The sequence below is a fragment of the Colobus angolensis genome, unplaced genomic scaffold (assembly GCF_000951035.1).
Source record: "Colobus angolensis palliatus isolate OR3802 unplaced genomic scaffold, Cang.pa_1.0 Scaffold222, whole genome shotgun sequence".
NCBI lineage: Eukaryota > Metazoa > Chordata > Mammalia > Primates > Cercopithecidae > Colobus > Colobus angolensis.
Window position 1 is genome coordinate 1,695,812 of NW_012115400.1, and position 9,341 is coordinate 1,705,152.

The 9,341-nt window shown below is 58.0% G+C and overlaps 1 protein-coding gene and 1 pseudogene across 1 annotated transcript in view; both read left to right on the forward strand.

Annotated features, from left to right (window-relative positions):
- AGFG2 (ArfGAP with FG repeats 2) overlaps window positions 1–4,153 on the forward strand; it is a 44,749-nt gene extending 40,596 nt beyond the window's left edge. Inside the window, exons 8-13 of the mRNA XM_011943956.1 lie at window positions 1,104–1,224; window positions 1,436–1,518; window positions 1,697–1,780; window positions 2,696–2,824; window positions 3,083–3,168; window positions 3,809–4,153. Of these exons, the coding sequence (XP_011799346.1) occupies window positions 1,104–1,224; window positions 1,436–1,518; window positions 1,697–1,780; window positions 2,696–2,824; window positions 3,083–3,168; window positions 3,809–3,868 (563 nt within the window). The 3' untranslated portion in view covers window positions 3,869–4,153. The remainder of the gene's footprint in view (window positions 1–1,103; window positions 1,225–1,435; window positions 1,519–1,696; window positions 1,781–2,695; window positions 2,825–3,082; window positions 3,169–3,808) is intronic.
- Window positions 4,154–4,320: 167 nt separating this feature from the next.
- LOC105513123 lies at window positions 4,321–9,262 on the forward strand (annotated as a pseudogene).
- Window positions 9,263–9,341: the final 79 nt, after the last annotated feature.

A 9,341-nucleotide genomic window follows, 5' to 3' on the forward strand; every position in this document is an offset into this window, starting at 1 on the left:
CTCTTGCTGCCCAGGCTGGGGTGCAATGGTGTGATCTCAGCTCACTGCAACCTCTGCTTCCCAGGTTGGAGTGATTCTCCTGCCTCAGCCTCTGAAGTAGCTGGGATTACAGGCACCTGCCACCATGCCCAGCTAATTTTTGTATTTTTAGTAGAGACGGTTTTGCCATGTTGCCAAGGGTGGTCTCGAACTCCTGACCTCAAGTAATCTCCTCTCCTCGGCCTCTGAAAGTATTGGGATTATAGGCACGAACCACCGTGTCCTGTCAATAAAGCCTTTTTCCATCTGGGCTCTTCTTTTACATTCACAGCAGCCCAGTGTGGTCAATAGGGTCCCAAGATAGAGAGGAGACTTTGATGTGCAAAGAGGAGGCTCTCTTAAAATGACAGGGACTCCACCTCTTTCCCTGAGACAAGATTGCCTGGAATTTCCAGGACTCTTGGCCCTCGGCTGTTTTGTAAGATATCCATGTGGGCCTTGCCCTCTGTGCTTTTTCTTTTTGGCTGTGAAGAGGAGGGAGAGCAGGAGAACCCGGCAGCGGCTCGTGGCACCATGACGAGCAGAGCGTCCAGGCTCAGGGAATTGGGGCGGCCTCCTGAGAGGCGGCAGCTACCTGGGGAAGAGATAGTGCTGACGGCTGGAGGCTGCACAGGCCAGAAGCCTCCTGAGCGTGATAGGACTTACTGTCCTCCATGTTGCCTCTGCCTGCCCCTCCCTGCCACGTTCTAATAAATGGAAAGGCGGGTTTGAGGAAAGGACAGGCTTTTCCATCTCTTGAGGGAAAAGTGGGACATGAAAGCCAAACGGGAGCAGGAGGAGAACAGCCTGACCCAGGGACGAGCTGCTTTCCTCTCCGAAGCGCAGCTTTGAGCGCAGGGGACATGGAGAAGGACTGAGCTGTCACCTTGCCCAGAACTCTTGGTAGGAGACAAGACCTCCTGAACTGGGTGGTCCCTGGGAAAATAGGCTGGCTCAGAGAACCCAGTGGGCGCCTGTCATGCCACAACTCCAATTCATCACCACCGCCATCTCCATCTCCTCTCCTGCCCCTCCCGCTCTGTCTCACCTCAGCTCTCCCTGTTGTATTTTCCACAACTGCCCAGGGAGCAGCCAGGGGACTCCATTTGGTGCCGCTCCGCTGGCACCCACCAGTCAGCCAAACAGCCTCACAGACGTGGGCAGCTTCCTGGGACCCGGGGTGCCCACTGCAGGTGTTCCTAGCAGGTAGGTACGGACAGTGTGCTTTAGGGCAGGAGAGCCGCCCGAAGCCTGGCCTTGCTCCTCCCAGCCCCATCGGCATCTCCTGGCGGTTCTCCCTTCCCCTCCTCTCCCTCACTCACCCTGAAGAGCAAGGAGGGTTGGCATCTCCTGGCCCCTCACTCAGGTTTGATTGGCCCTGGCAGCTGTGCATGACTTCTCTCTCCCCATGTCGCAGCCTCTTCGGGATGGCCGGCCAGGTCCCCCCACTCCAGTCTGTCACGATGGGCAGCAGCAGCAGCACAGGGCTGGCCTTTGGAGGTGAGTCCTGCCTGTGGAGACCCAGGGGAGGGGACCTGAGGCCAGGAGGAGTCTGGGGACTCTGGACAGGGTGGGAAGGGGATAGATTGAGAGGAATGCTTAGGCATCACAGGATGAAGCAAGTGAGAAAAAAAGTAACCATCTCTCTCTTCCTCTGCTCCCCATTCCACCTGGGCAGCCTTCACCAACCCTTTTGCAGCTCCCGCCACCCAGCCCCCGCTGCCTTCCACCAACCCATTCCAGCCCAATGGCTTGGCGCCAGGTAAGCCTCGAGCATGGTCCCTTGTCCTGACCATCTGAGACTCCCAGGGCTCACATTACCCTACAGTCTCTCACTTAACCCTTCGTCTCATGCTGTCGGGAGAAGCAGACAGCCTGGTTCTTCCCCTGCCCACACGGTGCCAGGCCACCTAGCACCCAGGTCACAGAGCCAGATTTTAAAATTAGAAGCACACAGGCAACTACTTACTGGAGACCACACTGAAGACTGTTTTAAAGTTGACCAACAGTGGCAACGATTCTCCTGTCTCCAGCCCTCGGCAGTGTCCCTTTGGGCACCCAGCCCCAATCTCTTCTGTGCCCCGAAGCTTAAGCCACCTGAAACACTCATGCTGTTCCCTGCTTCCATCAGTTCCAGGCCTGTGGTCTCCTCTCACCCCAGCCCTCCCCAGCCTCTGCTGCTCTCCCTTCAGACTCATGCTGGCTGAAGCCTCGAGGCCGGGGAGAGAGGAATAAGAGTGAACGCAGCAGAGCTGTGTGGTGGGCCGATTGCTGAGGGTTTTGTGGCCCTGATTTAATCTTCACAGCAGCCCTAGGAGACGGACTGTCCCCATTTTAGAGATGAGAGAACTAAGGCACAGACAGCGTTAGAAGTTTGCACCGTTTTTGCAGTTTAGCAGGTAGTGGGAGGCTAGCCCAGTCCTGCACCATGCCTGTGCCTGGAACCACTATGCCCTCCCTGCCACGCACCCCTGGGCAGGGAGAGGGCAGGGTTGTTTGGTGGTGTGAGAAGCAGCAGAGTTTCATGGCTGGTTCAGGGTATTTCCGCTGGGTCCCTTGCTTCTCATGTCAGGGGAAAACTATATCCCATTTTCCCATCTTAGAGGGACTTAGGAAAAACAGTTCTCCAGCCCACCTTCCAGAAGTTCACCTGAACCTCTCGTCTCTCACTCCATAGGGCCAGGCTTTGGGATGAGCAGTGCTGGGTCTGGCTTCCCCCAGGCAGTGCCACCTACCGGGGCCTTCGCCAGCTCCTTCCCAGCACCACTGTTCCCCCCGCAGACCCCGCTGGCTCAGCAGCAGAATGGTAAGAGCTGCAAATGGACAACCCCTTTCACCCCATCCAGTCTCTGCATAGAGATCAGTTAGTTGTCCCTCCGACCTCATCAGAGCCCATGCAGTGCCGTTTCTGACCAGCGGGGGGGGGGGCCAGGGAACCACCAGACCCGCCCGGGTACTTCCACTGCTCCCTTCCCTTACTCCCCCAGTTTAGGAGGGCCTCCCTTGCTGTCTGCCTGCAGGAAGGTGGGCTGGTGTCAGCTGAGTAACTGCTCTCGCCCCCCAGGCTCTTCCTTCGGGGACTTAGGATCAGCCAAGTTGGGGCAGAGGCCACTGAGCCAGCCAGTTGGGATCTCCACCAACCCCTTCATGGTGAGTACCCCAGCAGGGGTGCTGTGGTACGGTGAGTGGGCTTTCCCTCTGGGACAATCCTTCCAGAAGAGGCTGATGTGAGATGGCCCCTGTGCCCCTTCCTCGCGAAGGTCTGCGTTGTCCAAGCCAGGGCTGAGCTTGGGCCTCAGCTCTTCTGGGCGCTGGCATCTCCCATGCCGTTCCAACCCTGCCCTTGGCTCCCTTCTCCCTCACTTTCCTTCTTTTTTTTTTTGAGACAGTCTTGCTCTGTCTTCCAGGCTTGACTTCAGTGGCCCAATCTCGGCTCACTGCAACTTCCACCTCCTAAGTTCAAGCAATCCTCCTGCCTCAGCCTCCTGAGTAGCAGGGACTACAGGTGTGCACCACCACACCTGGCTAATTTTTGTATTTTTAGTAGAAAGAGGGTTTTCCCATGTTGGCCAGGCTGGTCTTGAACTCCTGACCTCAGGTGATCAGCCCACCTCAGCCTGCCAAAGTGCTGGGATTACAGGTATGAGCCACCACGCCTGGCCTGTTCTCCCTCACTTTCCCACTGCCCTCAGCATAGCGATTTTTCAGGAGAAAGGACTCCTGGCTGCCTTTCTTCTAAGCTTCCAGCTCCTCTCCCCTAACTGGAAAATGTGTTGTTCTTTCTTTCCAGACTGGACCTTCATCAAGCCCATTTGCCTCCAAGCCTCCAACCACCAACCCCTTCTTGTAGCACTGTGTTTTTTGGGGGCCTCCTCCCTGCCTTCTGGGGCCCTCTGCTCCCTAGAGCTCTGGTGATCACTTACCTGTGGGTGTTTCTGTGGGCCTTGGGGATGGTGGAGGTGCTAATGCTTTGCTTGGGGCCTACAGGTGAAAGGTGGCTGTCCTCAGATTCCACAAAGCCTCTGCTCCCCTCCCTCGTCCCACCCCCACCCAGGCAGGAAGCCCAGGAGGAGTACGGGCAGGGCCTGGCCTGGAGGAGTGATGGTTGAGGGGAGGGAATTTTTTCAAATGATCAGTTAGGACAGCCCCCTGCTCCCCTGCTCTCGCTGCACAGTGCTCCCCCACTCCCAGCCCCGTGGGTGGAGGACATTGCGAGCACAGACTGGCCAGCCTTCCCCCGTGGGAACAGCTCTTCCCTTGGCCCAGCTCACCAGCGCCGTGCTCCTCGTGGATGGGAGCACAATGGGGAAGGTAGGGGAGACACGAGGCACAGTGTTGACAGGGCAGTGACCAGACAGTCCTGGGAGCCAGAAGGCCCAGGTGGCCCAAGTGCTCTTGGTGGCCCAGCTTGGCCAGCACATACTTTCCTCCTGCAGCACCCCCTGCTGAAGGGGTCCCCCATTGTTTTGCTTCCCCAGCGCCCAGGATGAGCGGTTTACCTTTGAGCTCACCCGGGCCCAGCTCCTGTCAAGCACTTTAGTTAGCTGTTGGTGTCATGTTTGGATACCAGTGTTTTATATTTATACATAGAGAGGATTTTCTAATATAGCCTATTATATATAAATAGATCTATCTATATGCACATACATACATATATACACACACCCAGCCGATCTCCCGCTCCCAGACTGCTCTCATATGTGGGGAATGGGATGAATCCCCATCTGTGCCTCGACCATCAAAGCCGGAGCTCCAGGGCTGGAGGGGGGCAGCTATGTGTCCTGACCCCCACCATCCCCAGAGCCTGGGTTTTCCAGGGAAAGGCTTTGTGCAATTGCCTGGTATTTTTTTTTTTTTCCTCCATGTGCCTCCCCATCCCCAAATCTCTGCACCAAAGCTCATTGCAGGCAGTGTTAGAAAAGAACTGCATTTGAACGAAAGAGAAAACGGCTCTCGTGGTTTTGCTTCAGGCCACTTTGAAGGGTTGCAGGTCAGTCAACATGACTGATCCTTGACCTGGCTCTGCTGGGCTGGACTGCCTGGGCCAGTGATGATGCTGCCATTGGCCAGAGACAGGGCACAGCTGGTCCCTGTCTAAACAAGAGTCCTGCATTAGCAACGAGAAGAAGCGTGGCAGGAGAGGGGCCGCCACTGCCATGGACTGGAGTTAGTTTGATGTGAGGGGGATGCCCACTTGGGGTCGGGGTGGGCAAAGGAGGCTGGTGCCAACGTGGAGGTGGAAGTAGACCCCTCCTGGGTCTGGGACATTCTCTGCCCCAGGCTCTTTCCACCTGGGGATGTTGTGGCAACAGCCGTGGTGTCTGGGCTATTTGTGTGGTGACAAGACAGACCTGGTCAGGGGGTGGGTGGCAAACACCTCACCTGGCTGGGCAGAGGCCGCCTTGCTGTTTGGCCCAAGGCCAGGAGAGGCCCCTCCCTTTCCACCATTGCCCTGGCCCCGTGGCCGTTCATTCTTGGGGTTTGTCTGGGTCTTCCACAGAGAGCAGCAAAGAGATATGGGAATTGGGTGATTGGTGTATTTACTTTGAAGATTTTTCTGGAAATACCTCTAGCTGCTGCTATTTTCTAGGCCGGGCTTGGCATCCCTGTCTTTTCCAAAAATCAGGACCCATCCTGTTCTTCTCCCAGCCTCTGCCCTCCTTCTGTCTCCTGGGTAGTCTCCCGCTTCGCTCCCTGACCTTTGCATGTTCCATCTCTTCTGCTTCTCCCCTCTTCTCCACCCTAGATTATTTCTGTGTCCCTCTACCTAATACTCTTACCAGTTCTTTCCTTTCTGCTTAGAGCTGGAGGGAGGGCAGCTGGAATCTGTTATGGTGTATTAGGGGGAGGAGCCTTTCTGTTCTTTTCCCCCAGCTTCCATCACACTTCCCTTATGCCAGGAGTACCGAGGTTTGGAACTGAGGCTAAACTGAAGGGCTTTCCCCTGCTTCTGTCACCCCATACTGTGTCCCAGCATCTCTTCATTGTCTGGGTCCAGACCCGGGTCCTCCCTGCAGACTCCCTCCCCTCCAGCCCACAAGGACTCCAGCCTGCTTGCTGGCCAGAGCTAGATGAGCAGTAAGAAGTTAACGCCAGGTCAGCCTCAGGCCCCAGGGTTCTCTGGGCACAGGCTGACACTAGGAGCTGCCCTCCTTGGCTGGGGACAGCCTCAGCAGCTCAGGCTGCAGCACTCCAATGAGCCGCCTCTTCTGGAGAGTAGCAAAGAATGGAGAAAGGCCTGGCCTGAGAGGAAATGGAGAAAACATTGCCTGGTAGCTGCAGATTCAAACCCACTGCACACACCACGGGGCTAGAGTGACTCACCTGGGCTCACACCAGTCTTCTGGCCAATGCGGGGACCATGCTCTGCTGACAGCAGTCCTCTAGCATGGCCCCAGCATTCATCCGGTCACCTGTGGGCCATCCCCATTGTGAGGAAGCAGGAGTCAGCCCCCAAGTGTCTCCACATTGGAGCTTGCAGGTCAGACCTGCAGGCCAGGAGATGGGAGCAGGGCTGAGGGTAGGGGCTGAATGTGTGGCTCTGTCCCTGTGTTGCTTTCCACAGAGGAGCAAGGCCTCAGGCTGAGGAAGGAGGCGGACGCTGGAACAGCCTAGTCTCTTCCCTGTGGATTCCCCCAACCCCATAACATTCTTCCATAGGGGCTGAGAACGCAGTGCCCCATCCCTGACGGATGAAAAGTGGACCCCTTAGGTCGGGAGAGGCAGAGCTGAGGTTCTGCCACTTCCTGTCCCTGGGGAGCCACTCAAGTTACCAGGGCTACCGGCTGAAATATTTTCGGGGTAGGGCCAAGGGCAGTGTGTTGCCAAGGCAACTGATGTAGGCCAGGCTTGTCCTGGTACTCAGGGGGTCCGATCACCTGGCATTGATCAGCACCCACCCCACCCCTGAGGCTTGCCCAGACACCAGACCCTCAGATCCCTGCTCTTCCTGCCTTTCCTGCCCATGCATCACCTAGCACCCAAGGTTCAGTGACAGGGTGGTTTGGAGCTGGTCACTGTCATAGCAGCTGTGATTTCACAAGGAAGGGTGCTGCAGGGGGACCTGGTTGATGAGGAATGGGAAGGGGAAGGTATAAAGAGATCTTCCTCAGGTATCTTCAAGCCTCAGGGAGTAAAAAAGGCTCCTGGGCCAGGAGTGCAGCAGGGACAGGGGCCCTTTGGTGGCCTCCTTGAGGCAGCAGCAGGACTGGGAGGGGGAGGGGTATGCACATGTCTTTTGTGTCCCTGCCCCTTTGCACATGGTGCCTGTATCAAGGCCCTTGGCCATGTGGGGCACAGTCCAGTTTTGGTGGCCATTTATGGAGCCATTGCCTCTCTGGCCAACACCTATCACTGGGCAGTTGCCAAGCCCCGCCCCACACCACACCACCTGTGCTGCGAGCCTCTCCTGCACCCCAGTGGGGCTTTGGCTTATCAGGGGTCACCTGGAGCAAGCCCTGAGTCCCACCTGCATGCTGGCTGGGTGCTGGTTGGTTCCCTGCATCTCCCTCTCAGTGTGACCTTGGAATGGGTGTGCGAGGACCCCAGCTCCATGTACACGGCACTTGTCTCCCAAATTCCCACTCACGTGGGGCCCCTTCCCCAGGAAGCAGGAAGCATGGTAGGAAGCCCTGCCCGCGCTGCTCAGGCTGCCCTGGCCCTTGCACTAGGTCTGGGTCCTTGCTTCTGTTCTCTTGTTATGTCTTTGTCATACCTTGTCCCTTCCCTAAGGGAGCTCCTCCCTGAATGCCATCTTTATGGGGGCTGCACGTTGGCCTCTCCTCCCTGACTCTCAGCTTCCCCCTTTAGGCACCTTAGTCACCTTGGGTGATATCTCAGGGTCCTCTAAGTTCCCGCCAGGTGTCACTTGCTGGTTTGTCTTGTGCACCTTCACCCCCGTCCCCCTGGGGTGGGGGGAGGTCAGTGGTCCTTGGATCAGAACTGAGTGCAAAAATCCCCAGCCCAATCGCAATTTTTTCAAGAAGCAAAGGGTACCTCCACCAGGAAGTCCACACATCCATGGTCAGAGCCTTCAGGTGGTCCCAGGATGGCATTTTTGGGCAATGGTGGTGAGGAGGGGCCCAGAGCAATGGGGCAGCCCGAGGGGGTCTTCCTGAGAGATGGCCTCTTCCTCCGAGGTCTCCTTCAGTGGCCACCTGACTGGGTTCCAGTGAGTATGGTCTGTGCACAGGGACTACCCCCTGAACCTACTTATTCCAAGTCACCTATCACCCCAAACCCTCAAGAAACTGAATCTCCAGCTCAGAAATAATCCAGCGTAGTGCTCAGTGACGGTGGCTCCTTGGGTTACTTGGAAGGGCACAAAACCACTCCTGGATGGGGAGGGGGTACACACAGGAAGGACACCTATAGGCCGAGGGGGGCGCGGCAGGAGCCGGCAGGGTGCGTGGAGGCCCCGCTCCGCCGCCCTCTAATCGCCAGCGCCACCACCGCTGCCACTAGTCCGATCACGCTGGCCTCACACGGAGGCTTTCTCGGTTGCCCGGACAACGTGTCCGGACCGCAGTCAGCTGATCGGTAGAGACGCCCCCACGCTCCCTGCCCCTGTAAAGGCTCAGTCTTGGGGTCGAAGCCGCCTCTCTTGGACTTCCCTACTCAACTTCCAGCGCCCGGGCGACGTGAGGATTCGTCTCGTGGGGTGGGGGTTCCGGAGCGGTCGGCTGAGGGAGGGAGGCAGTGGGGAGCCCAGGCCACGGGCAGCAGCCACCGGGACACTCGCTGTGCGCAGAGCCCTTGCCCCAAACTTCCAGTCAGGAGCCCAGGAGAGACGGTGGACATCAAGACGCTGGACTCCCTGCCCGAGTTCACCAACTCACCCCCACCCCTGCTGGCCTCTCCCCGCGCTCAGGTCACGAGACCCAGCCATCTCTGCCTCTCCTGCAGCCACTTTATTGCCTTTGGCCCCCGAATGAAGCCCACGGGCGGCGGCCCCGGGGAGAACTAGGAATGGCCGCCGTGCCCCTCAGCCAGCCGCTACCCTGGGCCTGCCCTGCAGACGTGCGACTCTGCCGCCACCTGCGCGCAGACCCGCCACGTCCCGAGTCTTCTGAGAGCGAGCACAAGTTTCGCGCGGGCCGAGCGCTGCCCCAGCTCAGCCTGAGCCTGGCGGGCGCGTGCACCATCAACAAGAGCGCAGACGCGCCAGCACCACCTGATCGTCCTCTACACCCACAACAACAGCCTGCGCGTGGCGGCGGCAGGCGAGGTGGAGCAGCAGGCGTGATACAACGCCCTGCTCGAGGCGCGCGGTGACGCCCGAGCCCCGGGTTGCCGGGGCCCCCGGGGGCTTGTGGCTGTGGTTT